The sequence below is a fragment of the Giraffa tippelskirchi genome, chromosome X (genome assembly GCF_054371585.1).
Source record: "Giraffa tippelskirchi isolate mGirTip1 chromosome X, T2T-mGirTip1v1.2.pri, whole genome shotgun sequence".
In the NCBI taxonomy this organism is placed as follows: Eukaryota; Metazoa; Chordata; class Mammalia; order Artiodactyla; family Giraffidae; genus Giraffa; species Giraffa tippelskirchi.
This window is the reverse complement of record NC_137289.1, coordinates 50,336,845-50,358,436: the sequence shown is the minus strand read 5'-3', so window position 1 is coordinate 50,358,436 and position 21,592 is coordinate 50,336,845. Positions and strand designations below refer to the sequence as shown.

At 41.9% G+C, this 21,592-nt stretch overlaps 1 protein-coding gene and 1 long non-coding RNA gene across 2 annotated transcripts; one reads left to right on the top strand and one right to left on the bottom strand.

Moving 5' to 3' along the window:
- Positions 1-745: 745 nt before the first annotated feature.
- Positions 746-18,332, top strand: LOC145536518 (uncharacterized). Its single transcript, XR_014075865.1, has 3 exons — positions 746-814; positions 2,889-2,939; positions 16,239-18,332. It is a non-coding gene; the product is annotated as an uncharacterized LOC145536518 (long non-coding RNA).
- An 804-nt stretch (positions 18,333-19,136) lies between these two features.
- On the bottom strand, positions 19,137-21,520 carry LOC145536514 (putative E3 ubiquitin-protein ligase IRF2BPL). The gene is given in 4 exon segments (XM_081565878.1): positions 19,137-20,218; positions 20,221-20,378; positions 20,380-20,853; positions 20,855-21,520. Coding segments are annotated over 4 exon segments (2,238 nt in total). The 5' UTR covers position 21,520; the 3' UTR covers positions 19,137-19,277.
- Positions 21,521-21,592: the final 72 nt, after the last annotated feature.

Genomic DNA, 21,592 nt, shown 5'->3' with positions numbered 1-21,592 from the left:
CCATCAACTAACTGGGCTGTGAGTCAATCTCTGTAATCTTTCTGTGCTTCACTTTCCTCATTTGTAAAATGGGAGAGTAGCTCACACCGTGGTTGGAAGTGTAAATAAGACGACTATAATAAATTCTCAGCACACGGAAGCATTTAATGAATGGCATCATACCTTAAATGCTGGGGATTTGTTACAGTATTATTTATACTTCCAACCACGGTGTGAGCTACTCTCTCATTTTACTAATGAGGAGAGTAAGGCACAAAAAGATTAGAGAAATTGATTCACAGCTTCCCTGGTAGTTCCGCTGGTAAAGAATCCACCTGCAATGCAGGAGACCTGGGTTCGATCCCTGGGTTGGGAAGATCCCCTGGAGAAGGGAAAGGCTACCCACTCCAGTATTCTGGCCTGGAGAATTCCAGGACTGTATCGACTGCGGGGGTCACAAAGAGTCTGACAGGACTGAGCGACTTTCACTTTCAAAGATGGAATCAGAACCCAAATCTGCTGCTCTCCTAGTCACTTACCCAACCAAGGGCCAACCTTAGAGACACACTCCCCACAGGTCACCCAGGCCATGGAGACCGCTGGGGGTGTGAGGATGCGACAAGGATGCACTGCTAAGCCCCATGCTCTGACCTGGGCAAGACCAGGGAGCTGACCAGCACGTCTGGGGCTGGAGCCGATAAATTAAAATAGAAATTATATTCTTAAAGAATGTATTAAACTGCTGATTTTCTTTTTCATCTCTTCTAGACACATCTAGTTGTGCCATCTTCAGCCAAAGCCCACCAGATCCATCCTGTAAAGTCACACGCCTGAAGTAAGTGGGCCTTTAGTTTGAATTCTTTGCTGTGTTCTGAGAGATAAGCCTTAGTCCACTGTGAACTCTCACTTGGATTGCTGGCTTGGTCTCCGGGCTTTCTCTCTTGGCCTGCTTCCCTCCTGTTCTTTCTCCTTGTTGCAATCAGAGTTATCATTCCTTCTGAGCAACAGAGGAACCTACTGCTTGGGAGCACAGACTTTGGTGTCAGACAGATCTCCTTCAGATCCCAACTCCACCCTGCTCCCGACACTTTGTGTGACCTTGGACAAGTTACTAATACTTCACTTCTTTAAGAATCCTTTCCTTATCTGTAAAAGGGGATAATGGTGGTCTCTACCTCATATTGGTGTTTTGAGAAGTTCTAGAAGTAATGTATGTAGAGTGGCCCTTAGTAACTCAGTAGCTTGGAAAATGGCAGATTAAAATGGATTAGAGCAGTGAGGCTGCTAAGAAGAGTGTTTAAAGTGATGTACCATGGCATCTAGACTGGATAGGGAGTTAAGCAATGAAGTGGTAATGAGCTGAAGATCAGGAGAAGTCAAAGGATGGGAGATCTTGATGAGAACGAGGACTAAATATTTTGAGAACCAAGAAGTAACAGGAGTAAGAGGTTGTAGCTAGAGATTGGGTTAGTGGAGTTCAGGAATTCTGAAGTGGGGCAGCTCCATGTTTTTCAGGTGGTCTAGGGCAGTAATGGCTAGAAATGGCAGATGAAGTGGCATGTGGTCAGAGGTTGCAGAAGTAGAGGAGATTGATGGACAGTGAGGCCAGGGTGTTGAGTGAGTCATCTATAGTCACTGAAGTTGCTTATCTGATGACATACGTTGGAATGGAGAGGAAAATGGAACTAATGCCAAGCTGAAGTCTGCCTTGATTAACATGGAGGAGTCATTTATTTCACAAATATTTACTGAGCTCTTACTAAATGTCAGGATGCAACAAGACAGACAACAGTCCTGCTCTCATGGAGCTTCAGTCTACTAGTGATAACTGACATTAATAATCTCATCTATAAATAGAAAACTGCAAATTCAGATAAGAGCTAGGAAGGAAAAAGAAGGGTTCTATAAGTAATTGTCAGAGAAGGTTCTCCTGAAGAAGTGATGAGAACTAAAGAACCAGCCAAAGTAGAAGGAGATAGAGGAGGGATGAATGGAGGAAATGATCCACGTAGAGGAAACAACATGTGCAGAGACCTGAAACTAGAACATATACAAGGGACTTGAAGTACTGAAAGGTGTCTCCTGTGATTAGAGCATATTAAGCAAGGGGGAGAGTATGGGGAACTGAGGCTGGATGACAGGCTCCCTTAATTATTTTGAGCTTTATCCTAGGAACAGTGGGAATACTCCTACTTAAAGGGTTTTGATTAGGTTAATGGCACGGTTAGATTTATCTATATTTCTGTTTCTTCCGCCCCTCAGTTTTACTGAGATATAATTGATACATAACATTGTACAGTTTAAGATGTACAACATATTAATTTGATATATGTATATTTTGAGAAATTATTGCCATAGTGTTTCTTAAATAATGCATGACTATGTGCTCATTGTAATAAAATAAACAGCACAACTATATAAATTGTGAAAGTGCAATTTGTGTTTTTGTGCATTAGAATATATAGGTACACATATATGGGCTTGCCAGTGGTGTGAAGGTAGAGAACCCACCTTCCAGTGCGGGAGACATAAGAGATATGGATTTCATCCCTAGATCGGGAAGATCCCCTGGAGGAGGGCATGGCAACCCAATCCAGTATTCTTGCCCGGAGAATCCCACGGGCAGAGGAGCCTGGTGAGCTACAGTCCATAGGGTTGCAAAGAATTGACTTAGCACACATATATACATATATAATACAATAGAAGTATATATTATTCCGTATATAAAATTATATATATATATATGATATAGCAATTAGCTTTTCCCCTTAACAGTGTGTCTTTGATTTTTTCCATGTCTTTATTTTTTAATTACTCAATAATATTTGTTTTCAAGGTAAAAGATTAAAACAGTACACAACTATAGAGATAGTAAATCTTGAAACTTGCTTTTTCTGCTCCCTTTATAGTTTCACACCCCCCATAAAAAATGAAACAAAGAAAAAACTGTCAACGGTTTGGTGAGTATCCTTACAATCACCTTTCTATGCAATTATACCGAGAAGGCAATGGCATCCCACTCCAGTACTCTTGGCTGGAAAATCCCATGGACGGAGGAGCCTGGTAGGCTTCAGTCCATGGGCTCGCGAAGAGTCAGACTCGACTGAGCGACTTCACTTTCACTTTTCACTTAAATGTATTGGAGAAGGAAATGGCAACCCACTCCAGTGTTCTTGCCTGGAGAATCCCAGGGACGGAGGAGTCCGGTAGGCTGCCGTCTCTGGGGTCGCACAGAGTCGGACACAACTGAAGCGACTTAGCAGCATGCAATTATATGAATAAATAAGTCCTTATACCATATATAATTCATTGATATCATTATATAGCTTTTAAATCTCTTATTTATTGACTTAATTACACAACACACAAACACATTTTTTCGTTTAGAAGATTAGAATGTTACAGGGAAAGCTAAAGCCTCCTTTGGTCATCTTTGATTTCCTCCCTGATTCTCCCTCTCCCTACTCACTGTTTGACTTAACTTCTTCCAGACTTCTTTTTCTGTCTCTCCGCCACAGACACACACATACACACACACACACACACACACACACACATGCAGATAATATATAGTATTATTTAGTGTTATTATTTAAAAATATAAATTATATCATGCTTATATGTATTGTTCTGCTACTTGCTATTTTTCACCCAACATTATGTGTGAGAACTTTTCATTTTAGTACATGTAAATCTAACTTTTTTTTTTTACAGTTGCAGAGTATTCTGCAGAATAGATATGCTATAATTCGTGTAGCCATTTCCCCATTGACATGCTTATTTCCAAGTTTTGTGCTGATACAAAATGTGCTGCAATCTATATCCTTCCACATGCCTCCCTCTTTTCTTTCTCAACTTACTTCTAAATGCTACCTTTAATCAATACGAGATTCTTATGCATATTTAGGTTTCTTTCAGGATTCTTTATTTGATTCTGCTGATCCATTATTTATACTTGCGTTCATGTCACATTTTAAATGTCTGTAGTTTTATAATGTTTGACGTCTGACATGGAAAGTCACCTTTGTTCTCCAATTTTGTGTTATTCTTGCATATTTACTTTTTAATATGAGTTTTAGAGTTAGATTATCATTTCCATAAAGAATTTTATTGGCATTTTGTTGAATTTCCAGCTTTAGCTGGGGAGAACTGGCATCTTTACATTAATGAGATATGAATAAATATGGCATGGCTCTCCGTTTATTCAGATTTTTAAATCCTTTAATAACGTATCATTTTCTCCATAAATGTCTTGAACATATCTTGTCTGTGCTATTTCTAGATACTTTATAGCTTTTGTTACTACTATTAATAGAATTTTCTTCTTTCATTTTGTAATTAAGGGTATGTGTGCTGTGCTAAGTCGCTTCAGTTGTGTCTGACTCTGTGTGATCCTATGGACTACAGCCCGCTAGGCTCCTCTGTTCAGGGAATTCTCAAGGCAAGAATACTGGAGTGGGTTGCCATGCCCTCCTCCAGGGGATCTTCCCAATCCAGGGATCGAACCTGAGTCTCCTGCATTGCAGGCAGATTCTTCACTGCTGAGCTAATTAAGAGTATATAAGATAACTCGGACAGTAAAGCATCGACCTACAATGAGGGAGACCCATGTTCAATCCCTGGGTTGGGAAGATCCTCTGGAGAAGGAAATAGCAACCCACTCCGGTGTTCTTGCCTGGAAAATTCCAGACAGAGGAGCATGATAGGCTACAGTCCATGAGATTGCAAAGAGTCGGACACAACTGAGCGGCTTCACTTTACTCACTTGAGATAACTATTGTTTTATGTTTGAAATTGTGTCCAACAACTTTACTAAAGTCGTCTTTTCTCTAATAGTTTGTTCATTGAGTCTGTTGGATTTTCTAGGTTGGCAAACAGATTATGTGCAAACATTGATAGCTTTCTCTCTGGCTTCAATCTGTATACCACCTGTATTTTTCTCATCTGAATGCATTGGCTAAGACTTCCAGTAATACGATTGAGTAGCAACAGTGATATCAGACATCCTTATCTCATCCTTCCTTTTAATGGGAATGCTTCTAAAATTTCATCAAGTATGATCCTTAGTGTGAGTTTCTGGCAGTTGCCCTTTATTAATTCAATAAGTTTTCTTTATTAATAATTCCTATTTTTTGAGGCTTTTAAAAAGCAAGAATAGGTTTGAAATGTTATTAGTTGCGTTTTCATCTGTAAGTTGGAGATAGAGGTTTTTCCCCTTTAACTTATTAGTTAATGCATTGAATTGCATTGATAGTTTTAAAAAAACTGTCATGATAAATTCCAAACGTAAATGACAGTAGAGAGCACAATAAACCTCCATGTACCAATAACTGAGCTTTAATAGCCATCAACATTTTGCCATACTTGTTTCAGCTATTCCCCTCCCCTCTTTTGTGCTGGGATATTTTAGGCTAATCATGACTATCATATGATTTAACTCCTAAATATTTCAGTATGCCTCACCAAAGAAATCAAAGCAGAAAGAATATCTAATATAATCATAATGCCATTTTCATACTAATACTCATCTTCAGATTTTTCCAGTTTTCTAAAAATGTTTTTACCAGTTCCAAAAGCTAAGACAAAACAACACATCCTCTCTTTCATTTTCATGGCATATTTTTGTTGAAGAAACCTGACATTTGTTCTGTGGACTCACCTACATTCTGGATTTGCCTGATTACTTCTGTGAGTTGCTATTTTACTTGTTTCTGTATTTCCTATAGACTGAAAGGTGGATCTAAATGTTTGATTAGATTCAGGTTCTTATTATTTGTTAAAGACTATTTCGTGGTTTATACTATGTACTTTCTTTTCCAGAGTGTTTGCTTGTCTCACTCTTGCTTGCTTGCTTGTTTCACTTCATTAGTGTCTGACTCTCTTTGACGCTATGGACTGTAGCCCACCAGGCTCCTCTGTTCATGGGATTCTCCAGGCAAGAATACTGGAGTGGGTTGCCATTTACTACTCCAGGGGATCTTCCCCACCCAGAGATCAAACCCATGTCTCCTGCATTAGCAGATGGGTTCTTTACTACTAGTGACACCCAGGAAGCCCTGTCTCACTCTTGCTGCTGCTGCTGCTGCTGCTAAGTCACTTCAGTCATGTCCGACTCCATGCAACCCCATAGACGGCAGCCCACCAGGCTCCGCCGTCCCTGGGATTCTTCAGGCAAGAACACTGGAGTGGGTTGCCATTTCCTTCTCCAATGCATGAAAGTGAAAAGTGAAAGTGAAGTCGCTCAGTCGTGTCCGACCCTTCGCGACCCCATGGACTGCAGCCCACCAGGCTCCTCCATCCATGGGATTTTCCAGGCAAGAGTACTGGAGTGGGGTGCTGTTGCCTTTTCCGGTCTCACTCTTAGTGCTACTAAAAGTAAATTGAAGTGGTGTTAATCTGATCTTGTCTTTGTAAAGTTTCCATCATCCTTTTACCTAATGGTTTTACCATCCATTTGATAACTGCTATCTAAGTCAATTATTTTGTTAAAGATTTCATAATAATGATTTTCTTTTTCTATTATTCTTTCTGAATGTATTAGCTAGTATACCTCTGTAAGAAGAACTATCCCTTCTCTACTGGGGCTATTTGGTGAGCCTAAAATACAGTTCCTATATGAAAGACAAGATAAATGCTTAACTCTCCCTGTAATTGCCAATTTTCCAAGTAAGGAGTTGGTGTCCTGTTCCACAATGACATATCTATAAAGGTTAAACTTCCTGCTTTCCTAATACTAACTTATCAGATGAGAGCATGATGTGTGTGTGTGTACTTTTTATTTTTAATGTACTGTGGGATTTGAGGGACTAATCTTTTATTAGCGGTTTTGTATCTGTGTTCATAAGTGAGATTGCCTATAGTATTGATCCTCAGCCTGAAGCTGAACCACCGCTCTAGGGGACATTTGGAAATGCCTAGAAGTGCTTGTGGTTTTTACAGTTTATTGATGTGTGTGTGGAAGGAGTCCTGCTGGCATTTAGTTGATAGGGATCAGGGATACTAAATGAAGAATTGTTCCACCAAAAATGCCATCAGCATCTCCGTGAAAAATAATGACCTATAGTTTTACTGTGTTTGATTATGGTATTAAGGTTATACATTTGTATATCTAGGTTCATAAGTGAGATGGGCCTATAATTTCTTTCCCTTAACTTGTCAGTTTTGGTATCAAGATTACACTAGTCTATAGCTGTATGGTGTCATTTCCCTTCTTTTACTTGGCTATGGAAAATTTTGTATAAAGTTTCATTAATCTATTCCTGGCTGGTGTGGTCAAACTCTCTCACAAAACTTTTTGGAGCCAGTGACTTTTGAGGTAGAGTATTATCATTTCACATTCTTCCATGAGCAATTGGCCTTTTTAAGTTTTCTATTTCTTAGGCCAATTTTGGTTGTTTATTTTCCTGTAAATTATCCATTTCACCTAGATTTTTAGAATGGCTATAAAGGTTATACATAGTACTTTTTTGGATAATTTTTTAATCTCTCGTTTCTGTAGTTTGGTTCCCTTTCATTTTTTATGTTAATTTATAATGGCTTTCTTTTTGAAATCACACTTGCTAAAAATTTGTTCACTCTTGTTTTTTTCATAAAACTATCATTTCCTTTTATTGATCTACTCTATGTTTTATTATTTGCTTTCTGTTTCAATAATTATTGATTTTTAAATTGCAGTATAACTGATATACAATATTATATTAGTTTCAGACATACAAAGTAACTGTTTGATATTTGTGTATATTGTTAAATGATTATCACAATAAGTCTAGTTAATATCCATCACCCTACATGGTTACAGAATTTTTTTTCTTGTGATGAGAACTTTTAAGATCTACTCTCTTAGCAACTTTTAAACATATAATACTAACTATAGTCACCATGCTGTTATTACCTTTCCATGACTCCCATGACTTAGCTGTTTTATAACTAGCAGTTTGTACCTTTTCACTCCCTTCACCCACTTTGCCCACTCCCCACCTCCAGCCTCTGGAAACCACCCATCTGTTCTCTGTGTCTTTGAGTTGGTTTTCTTTTTCAAGACTCTGTGTATAAATGAGTCATATGGTATTTGTCTTTCTCTGTCTGACTTATTTCAGTCAACATAATGCCCTCAAGGTCCATGTGTGTTGTCACAAATGGCAAGATTTCATGTTTTTTTATGACTGAAAATAGGGATATGTTTTGTTTTATGTGAAACTGCCATTTGTTTGTACCATTTTACTCTCCTACCAACATCCTCAGTAGCATTTGGTAGTGTCAGTTTTTTAAATATTAACCGTTATAGTGAGCATGAAGTGGTACCTCATTATAGTTTTTATTTATATTTCCTTAGTGACTAATGATGTTGAGCATCTTTTCATGTGCTATTGATCATTTTTATATCTTCCTTTGTGAAAGCTCTGTTTAAATATTTTGCCCATTTTCTTTTTTTATTGTGGTAAAATATGCATAACATAAAATTTGTCACTTTAGTCACTTTTAAGTGCAGTTCAGTGGCATTAAGTACATTACATTGTTATCCAATCATCACCACTAGCCATCTTCAAATTTTTTGCATCTTCCTAAACTGAAACTCTATACCCATTAAAAAATAACTCCCCATTCCCTCTCCCCTCAGACCCTGGTAACCACTATTATACTTTCTGACTCTATGAATTTGACTGTTCTATGTGCCTCATATATAAATAGAATCATACAATATTTTCTCTTTTGTGTGTGGCTTATTTCACTTTGCATAATGTATTCAGGTTTTATTCATGTAGCATGTTTCAGAATTTCTTTCCCTTTAAAGGCTGAATAATCTATTGTATGTATATGTCACATTTTGTTTATCCACTCATCCTTTGATGGACATTTGTGTTGTTTCTACTTTCTCATTTTTCTTCTATAATTGCATTTTTAAATGACTTTTCCTACTTTTACAATTGGTTTTTTCTATTTTAATTGAGATATAATTGACATATAACACTGTTTTAGTTTTAGGTGTACAACATACTGACTTATTGAAAAATGATTACCACATGTTTAGTTTATTGATTTTATTAATTGATATTGATTGATTTTATTCACATATCATAAAATCCACTCTTTTAATTTAAAGTGTACAATTTAGTTATTTTCAGTATACTCACAAAGTTCTGTAACCATCACCACTATCTAATTGCAGAATGTTTCCAACACCTCAGACAGAAATTCCTAACCCTTACCACTTTCCCTTTTCCCTGAACCCTTGGCAACCACTAATTTGCTTTGTCTTTATGAATTTGCCTATTATGTACATTTCTTATAAATGGCGTCATGAAATATGCGGCATTTTGTGTCTGACTTCCTTCACATAGCGAGATGTTTTCAAAACTCATCCATGTTGTAGCACATATCAGTACTTTGTTCCTTTTTATGACTGGATAGTATTCCATTGTAAGTATATATCACATTTTGTTTATTCAGCTCATCAGTTGACGGGCATTGGTGTTGTTTCCATCTTTTTGCTATTATGTATAGTGGTGTTGTGAATATTCTTGTAGAAATTTTTGTTTAAATACCTGTTTTCAATTGTTTTGGTTATGTATTAATTCCCAGGTGGTGCTAGTACTAAGGAATCTGCCTGCCAGTGCAGGAGACATAAGAGATGTGGGTTTGATCCCTGGGTCAGGAAGATCCCCTGGAGGTGGGCATGACAACCCGTTCCAGTATTCTTGCCTGGAGAATTCCATGGACAGAGAAGCCTGGCAGGCTATGGTCCGTAGGATCACAAAGAGTCAGACATGACTGAAGCAACTTAGTACACACAGGAGTAGAATTGCTGGGTCATATGGTAATGCTATCTTTAACTTATTGGGGAACTGCTGAACTTTTCCATAGTGGCTGCACCATTTTATATTCCCACTGGCAATGTAAGAGGGTTCTAATTTTTTCCACATCCTTGCCATTTTTCATTTTTTTTAAGTACAGCCATTCCAGTGGATGTGAAATAGATTATTATTCAGTCATAAAAAAAAGAATGAAGGACTGATACATGTTGCAACATGGATGAACCTTGAAAACATGCTAAGTAAGAGAAGTCAGACACAAAAGGTCATGTATTGTATGATTCCATTTATATGAAATGTCCATCATAGGCAAATCCTTAGAGACATAAAATAGAATTGTGATTGCCAGGGGTAGGGAGAGGGGAGAATGGGAAGTGTCTGCTTAATGGGTATAGCATTTCTTTTGGGGGTCATGAAAATGTTCTGGAATTGGATAGTGGTGTTGGTTGCAAAACTTTGTGAATATACTGCAAAGCATTGAGTTGTACACTTTAAAAGGGTGAATTTTATGATATATGAATTCTATCTCAATAAAAGAAAACCAGAGACTCATTTTAGGGCTGGAGATGAGATTTAAGGTTGTAGCATTTCTTTCCCCTATTTTTGGCAGCATGCATAACATGTCAAATCACCATGAAAAGCTTTAGTTTGTTGACTGAAAAGGCAGACAGCCAAGGGTGTGGTGGGGGACTGAAATTAGTCCATACCCTGCGTCTAAATTTTGTTCCCTAGCTTGGTGCTCCTCCAGCTCAAAGGAAGCAGCACCATTTTACCATTTTGTAGTTCAGTTGCCTGAAGGAGACATCTTACTTTGATTTATCTTCTTGAAGAGGGCACCTTTTGGTACTTGGAATAAAGATTCCATATATTCTTGTGGAGCTCCTAGTACAATGGATACTACTTTCCATTCCATTCCACTGATCATAGGATTTGGGCCATCTCACAGCCTTTTACTCTAACTGAATCTAATAACCAGTTATAAAACATTCCCATAGTTCCCTATAGAACTGTTGACTGTAACTCACTCTCTGGTATAATTTCTTTTTTTTTTCAATTTTGTTTTTCCCAGTTTTATTGTGATATAATTGACATATCATAGTGATTTGACTTACATACATCATGAAATGAATACATTGTCTCATATCAGTACAACATAAAAGAAATAGAAAAAAAAATTTTGTTGGTAATGAGAACTCTTAGGATTTACTCTTAACAACTTTCATACAGCAGTATTAATTCTCTTCACCATGCTGTATATTACATGCCTAGTCCTTAATTTATAACTGGGAGTTTGTACATTTTGACTGCCTTCATCTAATACCCTCTCCCCACAAATCGGGTCACAAATCTGATCTCTTTTCTAGGAGTTTGTTTGTCTTTGAAATATAATTAACCTACAACACTATATTAATTCCTTGTATACAACAGAGTGATTTGATGTTTCTATACATTTCCCTTTTCTTCATATTCTTGCCAACACTTGTTCCTGTCTTTTTGATAATAGCGATTCTGACAGGTGTGAGGTGATATCTCATTGTGGCTTTTATTTGCATTTCTCTTATGATTAGCAATGCTGAGCATCTTTTCACGTTCCTATTGGCCATCCATATGTCTTCTTTGGAAAAATGTTTATTCAGGTCTTCTGCCCATTTTTTAATTGGGATTTTGTTTTTTGATGTTGAATTTTATGAGTTCTTTGTATATTTTGAATATTAACCCCCTATAAGATATATCATTTGCAAATAAATTCTCCCATTCATCAAGTGGCCTTTTCTTTTTCTTGATAGCATCCTTTGCTGTGCAAAAACTTTTTAGTTTGATGTAGTCCCATTTGGGAGAAGGCAATGGCAACCCACTCCAGTACTCTTGCCTGGAAAATCCCATGGACGGAGGAGCCTGGTAGGCTGCAGTCCAGGGGGTCACCAAGAGTCAGACACGACTGAGCGACTTCACTTTCACTTTTCACTTTCATGCATTGGAGAAGGAAACAGCAACCCACTCCAGTGTTCTTGCCTGGAGAATCTCACAGACGGTGGAGCCTGGTGGGCTGCCGTCTATGGGATCGCACAGAGTCGGACGTGACTGAAGCGACTTAGCAGCAGTAGCAGCAGTCCCATTTGAGACTTCCCTGGTGGCTCAAATGGTAAAAGCGTCTGCCTACAATGCAGGAGGCCTGAGTTCCATCCCTGGGTTGGGACGATCCCCTGGAGAAGGAAATGGCAACACACTCCAGTATTCTTGCCTGGAAAATCCCATGGACAGAGGAGCATGGTAGGCTACAGTCCATCGGGTCACAAAGAGTTGGACACGACTGAGTGACTTCACTTTTGGACTTTTTTCAGTCCCATTTGTTTATTCTTGCTATTATTTCTTTTGTCTGACTCAGTTCAGTTCAGTAGCTCAGTTGTGTCCGACTCTTTGCAACCCCATGGACTGCAGCACGCCAGGCCTCCCTGTCCATCACCAACTCCGGGAGTTTACCCAAACCCATGTCCATCGAGTCAGTGATGCCATCCAACCATCTCATCCTCTGTCATCCCCTTCTCCTCCTGCCCCCAATCCTTCGCAGCATTAGGGTCTTTTCCAATGAATCAACTCTTCGCATGAGGTGGCCAAAGTATTGGAGTTTCAGCTTCAACATCAGACCTTCCAATGAACACTCAGGATTGATCTCCTTTAGGATGGACTGGTTGGATCTCCTTGCAGTCCAAGGGACTCTCAAGAGTCTTCTCCAACACCACAGTTCATAAGCATCAATTCTTTGGCGCTCAGCTCTCTTCACCATCCAACTCTCACATCCATACATGACCACTGGAAAAACCATAGCCTTGACTAGACGGACCTTTGTTGGCAAAGTAATGTCTCTGCTTTTAAATATGCTATCTAGGTTGGTCATAACCTTCCTTCCAAGGAGTAAGCGTCTTTTAATTTCATGGCTGCAATCACCATCAGCAGTGATTTTGGAGCCCCCCAAAATAAAATCTTTCACTGTTTCCCCATCTATTTCCCATGAAGTGATGGGACCAGATGCCATGATCTTAGTTTTCTGAATGTTGAGTTTTAAGCCAACTTTTTCACTCTTCTCTTTCACCTTCATCAAGAGGCTCTTTAGTTCCTCTTCACTTTCTGCCATAAGGGTGGTGTCATCTGCATATCGGAGGTTATTGATATTTCTCCCAGCAATCTTGATTCCAGCTTGTGTTTCTTCCAGCCCAGCGTTTCTCATGATGTACTCTGCATATAAGTTAAATAAGCAGGGTGACAATATACAGCCTTGACGTACTCCTTTTCCTACTCGGAACCAGTCTGTTGTTCTATGTCCAGTTCTAACTGTTGCTTCCTGACCTGCATACAGGTTTCTCAAGAGACAGGTCAGATGGTCTGGTATTCCCATCTCTTTCAGAATTTTCCACAGTTTATTGTGATCCACACAGTCAAAGGCTTTGGCATAGTCAATAAAGCAGAAATAGATGTTTTTCTGGAACTCTCTTGCTTTTTCAATGATCCATCGGATGTTGGCAATTTGATCTCTTGTTCCTCTGCCTCTTCTAAAACCAGCTTGAACATCTGAAAATTCACAGTTCACGTATTGCTGAAGCCTGGCTTGGATAATTTTGAGCATTACTTTACTAGTGTGTGAGATGAGTGCAATTGTGTGGTAGTTTGAGCATTCTTTGGCATTGCCTTTCTTTGGGATTGGGATGAAAACTGACCTTTTCCAGTCCTATGGCCACTGCTGAGTTTTCCAGATTTGCTGGCATATTGAGTGCAGCACTTTCACAGCATCATCTTTCAGGATTTGAAATAGCTCAACTGGAATTCCATCACCTCCACTAGCTTTGTTCGTAGTGATGCTTTCTAAGGCCCACTTGACTTCACATTCCAGGATGTCTGGCTCTAGGTGAGTGATCACACCATCGTGATTATCTGGGTCATGAAGATCTTTTTTGTACAGTTCTGTGTATTCTTGCCACCTCTTCTTAATATCTTCTGCTTCTGTTAGGTCCATACCATTTCTGTCCTTTATCGAGCCCATCTTTGCATAAAATGTTCCCTTGGTATCTCTAATTTTCTTGAAGAGATCTCTAGTCTTTCCCATTCTGTTGTTTTCCTCTATTTCTTTGCATTGATCACTGAGGACATAGCCAAAAAAATATTGCTAAGACTAACTCAGTTCAGTTCAGTTCAGTCGCTTAGTTGTGTCCGACTCTTTGTGACCCCATGAACCGCAGCACGCTAGGCCTCCCTGTCCATCACCAACTCTCGAAGTTTACCCAAACTCATGTCCATTGAGTCGGTGATGCCACCTAACCATCTCATCCTCTGTCGTCCCCTCCTCCTCCTGCCCCCAATCCTTCCCAGCATTAGGGTCTTTTCCAATGAATCAACTCTTCGCATGAGGTGGCCAAAGTATTGGAGTTTCAGCTTCAACATGAGTCCTTCCAATGAACACCCAGGACTGATCTCCTTTAGGATGGACTGGTTGGATCTCCTTGCAGTCCAAGGGACTCTCAAGAGTCTTCTCCAACACCACAGTTCAAAAGTATCAATTCTTCGGCACTCAGCTTTCTTTATAGTCCAACTCTCTCATCCATACATGAGTACTGGAAAAACCATAGCCTTGACTAGATGGACCTTTGTTGACAAAGTAATGTCTCTGCTTTTCAATATGCTGTCTAAGTTGGTCATAACTTTCCTTCCAAGGAGTAAGCGTCTTTTAATTTCATGGCTGCAATCACCATCTGCAGTGATTTTGGAGCCCCCGAATATAAAGTCAGCCACTGTTTCCACTGTTTCCCTATCTATTTGCCATGAAGTGATGGCTAGACATATCCAAAAAAATGTTGCTAAGACTGATGTCAAAAATATTGCTAAGATTGATGCAGACTGATGTCAACATACTGCCTATGTTTTCTTCTAGAAATTTTATGGTTTCAGGTCTTACATTTAAGTCTTCAGTCCATTTTGAGGTGTTTTTTAATATGGTGTGAGGAAATAGTCCAGTTTGATTCTTTTGCATTAGTTGTCCAGTTATCCCAACACCATTTATCAGTGACCCGTTGTATATTCTTGGCTCCTTTTGTTGTAGATTAATTGCCCATATAAATGTGGGTTCATTTCTAGGTACCCTCTATTCTTCCATTGATGTATATATCTGTTTTTGTGCCAGTATTATATCATTTTGATTACTGTGGCTTTGTAGTATAGTTTGAGATCAAGGAGAATGCTGTTTTATGTTTTGTTCTCCTTTCTCAAGATTATTTCAGTTATTTTGGATCTTTTGTGTTTCCATACAAATTTTAGAATTTTTTTCTGTGAAAATGCCATTGGTGATAGAGATTGCACTGAATCTGTAGATTGCCTTGGATAATATGGTCATTTTAACAATATAAATTCTTCCAATCAGTGAGCACAGTGTATCTTTCCATCTCTTTGTGTCATTTTCAGTTTCTTTCATTAGTGTATATAATTTTCTGAATACAGGTCTTTTCTGTCCTTAGGTAGACTCATTCCCAGGCATTTTATTCTTTTTGATGTGACTGTGAATAGGATTGTTTTCTTAATTTCTCTCTCTGATCGTTTGTTGTTTGTGTCTCTGGTATAATTTCTATGTCAGAGTTCTTTATTTGTAAGCAACAGAAATTGATTCTGAATTACTTAACTTGAGCAAAAATAGGGATTTTTGGAAGGATACTGGAGTTGCTTCAAACTGCATGAAGTGCTCAAAAATGATGCCTCAGGGGTGTCAGGAACTGAGGAAGCTTGGGGCATTTGGGTAGCGGAAACTCAATCTGTATAATCCCCACTCAGGTTCTAAAATTCAGGCACAGAGAATCTGATTATTCCATTAAGAGATATGGGATATCTTTTCAAAACCAAGGTCAGTGAAAGAATGCTGGACAAACCAAGCAGTAGTTACCAAAAGAGGTAAGAAAAAGAGAGATGTCAACATCCAAGTGGCTTGATTAGGCCTTTAAAAATGAATAAATATGGATCTGAGAGAAGAGAACTGGACTGGGATAAACGAATTAGGAGTCGTAAGGATAATTGAAGTCATGGGCATCTTAGAGATTGCCTAGAATGAAAGTGAGTGACCATGTACCTCTCCAGCTCCATTATCTGAGGGCAGGGGTGCTTACTGGAGTAATTTTAACCAGAGAATTTTTTTATGCTTTTTAGAGGACATGGTGTTCCCAGTGACTGGGAACTGAATCCAGAATGTGGGAATGTAACACTGTGCTGGGAACATTCTGTCTCATAAGAAGTAGTTATGTGGAGATTTTAATAGAATGTAACTTCTTTATGTCAGTTATAATAAATGCCAACTTATCTTTCTCTAACATTTATTATTTATGTTGCACTTGGTCCTGTTCTAAGAGTATTGTGTCGCTTTATTTAATTCTCACAACAAAACAATGAAGTAGTTATTATTATCACCATATTTTACAGATGGCTTCCCTGGTGGCTCAATCAGTAAAGAATCTGCCTGACATGCAGAAGACCACCTGCAGCACAGGAGACCTGGGTTCGATCCCTGGGTTGGGAAGATCCCTTGGGAGAAAGTAATGGCAACCCACTCCAGTATTCTTGCCTGGAAAATCCCACGGACAGAGGAGCCTGGCAGGCTACAGTCCATGGGGTCACAAGATTCAGACACAACTTAGTGACTAAACCACCACCATTTTACAGATAGGTTACTGTAGTCTCAGGCGTTTAAGTAATTTTACTCAAAGTCATGTTGCTAGAAAGCAGTGAAAATGGAATCTAAGTAAAGTCTATCAGAATTCAGACATTTTTACTCTCTATCAAATGATACAGCAATACCATCATTAGCTATAGTTTAGGATTATTGAGCTCTTACTATGTACCATGTCGTGTACTGAATACTTCATATACAAACTTCATTTAATCCTCATAATAGCCTTTTAAGAAAGGTTGTGATCACCTGTTGCTATAAACTGTCATTATCCCTGTTTAATAGTTGAGGAATCTGGGATTTAGAAATGTTAATTCCATGGTTGTCACATAGTAGGTGGTAGAGTCAGGGCCTGAACACATCTATTTGATTCCAAAGCCTGTGTGTTTCACCAATACACTATCAAAAATAACTAAATCTTAGAACAGTGGCTCTCTTCCATGGCTATGTGTTAGAATCACCTTGGGAACTTAAAAAAATCGATGCCAAACCTCACCATCAAAGATTCTGATTTAATTGATCAGGTAAGCACACTACCTGTGTGCTTGTTTTTTAAAAAAAAGATTTTAAAAAATCTTTTATTCAATAAACATGTAATGGATGTCTTCTGTACGCCAAACACTTTCTAGGCATTTATTTTCTAACAAGATGTATCAGTCAGCGATTGCCACAACAATATATAACAACAACCACAAAATCTCAGTGGCATGAAAAGTTAAGAATTTATTAAGCATTTATTCTTACCGTTCTGGAGGTCAGCTGGAATTTAGCTGATTAGGCAGAGTTCTGTTGGGCATCTCTGATTTGGGCTGAGGTGACTGTCTTTCTTGCTGCAGGACTGTGAGTAAACTGGGGTGGCTGTACTGCATGTATTTCTCATTCTTAGACCAGTGGTTTGTTTCTCTCATGGCTCGTGTCACGCCAGTGGCAGAATCACAAGAGAGAGCCTGTACAGCTGTGCAAGCATATTCTAAGCCCCTACTTGAGTCACATCTGTGTACAAGCTATTACCCAAAGCAAGTTTCAGAGCTGAGCTCAAAGATAAGAGGTGAGAAAATGTTTCACTTCTTTTGTGTGGACCTGCCAAATTCATGGCAAAGGCTGAGAATTGGGGCCAATAATTCAATTAAAGGGGGGAAAGACTGTAAATGAACAATAAGCCTAATACATGAGAAAATCATCAAGTGAATTAGAAATGGGTAAGTAACATTGCAACAAAAAATTTCAGGAAGGTGGTGTGAAGGTAATTCTAATGTGCAACTGGCGTTTAGACGACTGATCTTGCAATGTTCAACCTGGAAAGAAACCTGGGCTAACATTCTCACCACCATATTGAAAATAATAAAACAGATTCAGAAAGTAGAAAAATTGTAAGGTCCATAGAGATAGATAGTTATAGAAATGGAACTAGGGTGGGTTTGGATCTCCTAACTCTCTAGAATGTTTCTCTTATATCACAGTATTCTAATCTGTGGTCTTAGAATTCTCCCTTTACCAATGGTACCAAGTTGGCTGTGTTGTAGAAGGAAACAGTCATTCTTATCTTGACCACAGACATCAGAGGTATATTTCCTAAACCCTATCCTTCCCTTGGTAATGTATTTTAGAGCTCAATTTGACATTCCTCATATTTGTACTCTTCAAAAGTGTGTAAACAGTCTATCTTCTGTTTAGTTTTTTTTTAATATCAATTGAATTTATTACAAGTTACTAAGCTCCAAGGCACATTACAGTGCTCTATTAACTACAGAAATGTATAAAGGACAAACAGAGCCGATTCTCCATGTCTAGCATTTCGCTCTACCGTTCAAAAGTATCCGTGCATCAATAAAGCAGAAACAAAACAACACGTGAAGATCCAACACATTCAGGTCAGTAGAAACAAACCAAAAAACATTTTCTCTCACCAACTTGCAACAAAAAACACCCCCCCAACACCCCCTTTACCATTTTGCAAAGGAAACAGAAAAAAAAAAACCAGAACAAAACTGAACAAAATAAAGTGAAGACTTCAACACTTGGGGGTGTTCAGAAAGAAGCTCTCACCATTTTATAGCATCATTTTTTTTTTATAAATTTATTTATTTTAGTTGGGGGCTAATTACTTGACAATATTGTAATAGTTTTTGCCATACATTGACATGAATCAGCCATGGGTTTACATGTGTTCCCCTTCCTGGACCCCCCACCCACCTCCCTCCCCATCCCATCCCTCTGGGTCATCCCATTGCCCCGGCCCTGAGCCTTTGTCTCATGCATCGAACATGGAATGGTGTTCTGTTTCACATATGATAATATACATGTTTCAATGCTATTCTCCCAGAACGTCCCACCCTCACCCTCATTTTTTTTAGGCAGCAACACTAGCCTTGGCAAAAAAAAGTCATTTTCTTTTGTGTGTTTTTTTTTCCTTTCGGTGAGTGCATAACATTTACAAAAATACACACCAGCAGCAGTCGTTGCTAAGGGCTACTTCTGTACCTAGGCAAACACTCTGCCACCAATAAATGCTAACGAATACGATGCAAATGACCCAACCAATTATTATACTTAACACAAACCAGCTTATCCTTCAAATGAAGAAGTTAATATACCTTTGTTTCAAAATATAGAAACATACGACGAAAATAATGTCTATACATAAGACTAACTTTTTGCAGTTTGTTATATTCACAATTCTACATCTTGCGCGTGAAGGGACGGGGTGGGGGGGCAGTCAATGGGGTTGGGGAAGGGGCCCTCTGGATAGGAGAGGAGCTGGTCTGGGGCAAAAGGGGTGATTATCTCCTGGTTCAAGGGTCTCTCTCCTTTTTCACTTTAACATCCCCAGCTAAGATCGTCGCAATTTCGCCCTGCATGAAGGCCCAAGGTACATTCGACCCAACTAGGGGGCATTTCTCTCCGCTGGGGCAGTACACCTCGCTGGTAGCCCCCTGGGCCTTGATACTCTCTATAGAGCAAGGGAAGCAGAATTTGTGGCTGGGGACGGAGGGGCACTGGACGAAATGCGTGTCCTCCAAACGTTCGTGGCAAATGGTACAGCACAGGGGCCCGCTGTTGGCCATAGGGGAATCTGTAATGTTTTGGGGATGCACTTGGTCCATGCCCGGGTGGGTGCTAGGCGGCGGGGGCGCCACCTGTAAATTCAGGTCCCCGTTCCGCGACATCAGGCGGCGCTGCCCGGGTACGGAGGCCGGTGACACCGGGCTGCTGCTGTTGCGCCGCGCGGAGGCCGTGGTGGAGTGCACCGAACTGCCGTCCTTGGGCGAGTGGGCCGTGCCCAGAGTGTCTGCCACCGACAAGAGGGCGGCCATGGGCGACGGACCGTTCTGAGGGGCTGACTCGGGCGGGGTGGTCCGGTTGGAATGGGGTCCCAGGGGTGGGGGCGGCGGGGGCGGCCCCCCTGACGCGTGCCCCCGAGCCGCGAAGCCCACGGCCGACACGGTGAGCTTGAGAGCCTCGCTCTGGTTCGCCATCCACTGCTGCCTCTGCTGCTCCTCGCCCAGCTTCAGCGCGCCCTCGGCGGAGTCCGGGGGCTCTGGAGATGCCTCCCTCTTGAGCAGGCTGGCAGCTGCGCCTCGGCCCGAAGGGGTGGCGGGCGGCAGGGTCCCGGTCCCCGGGGGTGCGCTGGGGGCGCGGCTTAGACTCACCAGGGCCGTGGGCAGCATGGGGCAGCTGGCATCCAGGTAAGGCTGGTGCAGCATGTCGGCGCCCGGCACGCCCTCCTTAAAAAGCGCACGGCCTCGGGTAGCAGGTCTCCAAGGAGGCGCCAGTCCCCGGATCCGTGCTTCTTCTCATACTCCAAATACTTGAAGCTGGAGGAGAGGCCCCGGCCGAAGTCCTTCATACAGTCCTGGTACATCTGCTTGGCCACCCCGGAGGCGCTGGAGTACGTTTCCCGAGCCCGTGAGGTACTCGATGAACAGCTTCAACTCGTAGTCCATGCCGGGCTTGGAGTCGGCATCGAAGGCGAAGAGGCGGCCCAGCAGCGAGTGGTCCTTCTTGAAGCGCACCTCATAGGGCGTGCAGCCTGCCAGTGTGAGCAGCGTGTCGCGGACCATTTTGGGCTTGTTGGCCGACTCCTCCGCGCGGTTGCGCAAGCTCTCGCTCAGCTCCGCCAGGGCCTCGGCATTCCGTTGCTTCTCCTTCAGCTCGCGCTCCTGGTCGGTGCTCGACACCGAGCCAGGCCTCTTGCCGCCAGCACCCACGCCCACCTCGGCCACCGACGACGAGGTCGAGGACGCCGCGGAGGACTAGGCGGTCGAAACACCGGGGGCACCCCCGAGGCAAGCGGGCCCCCCGGGGGCCCCCGGGGGCGCAGGCGTCGGGGGTCCACGGCTGCCCAGGGCGTGAGGCGGCGGCGGGGCAGCCACCCCCCGGGTTGGGCAGCCCAGTCACTAGCCCGCCGTGCGTCCCACGCCGAGACGCCACCGATGCCGCTGGCGAAGAAGAGTTGGGGCTCTGGCGGTTCAGCTCCGGGGGTCCCTCCTCCGGGGTGGGCTTGGGGAAGCCGTTGGGGCCCCCCAGGCCGTTGGGCAGCCGCGCGGCGTGGCTGCTGCTCCCCAGGCTCACAGGCGGTAGCGGGTACTCGAAACGGCTGCGCTGTTCCACCGCGGCCGCGGCGGCCGCGCTCAGGCCGTAGCGCTCCAGGCCGGACGGGGCCGCCAGCACCGCAGGCTTGCTGGAACCATCGACGTGGTTGAGCTGCTGCTGCTGCTGTTGTTGCTGCTGTTGCTGCGCGGCGGCCGCAGCCGCTGCTGCTGCCGCTGCCGCCTCCTTAGCCGACAGGGCCACCGTCTTGACCCCGACGGGCGGCGGCGGCCCGGGGGAGCCGCCGTCCTGGAAGCAGCCGTGCGCCCGTTTCAGCTGGCGCGCTGTCTCAATCACAAACTCGATGCGATCGGCACCCTCGTAGTTGACGCAGCCGCGGCATACGGGTTCCGAGAAGTCCCAGATCATGGCCCAGGGAATGCGGGGCAGGTCGCACAGGTAGCAAGACTGTCTCCGAGACGAGGACACCTGCGCCGCCGACATGATGCCGGCCCTGGGGAAGGGAGGCACCCTCCCACGGCCGGGCTGTCTCTGTGGCGCCTGCTCCTCCTGGAGG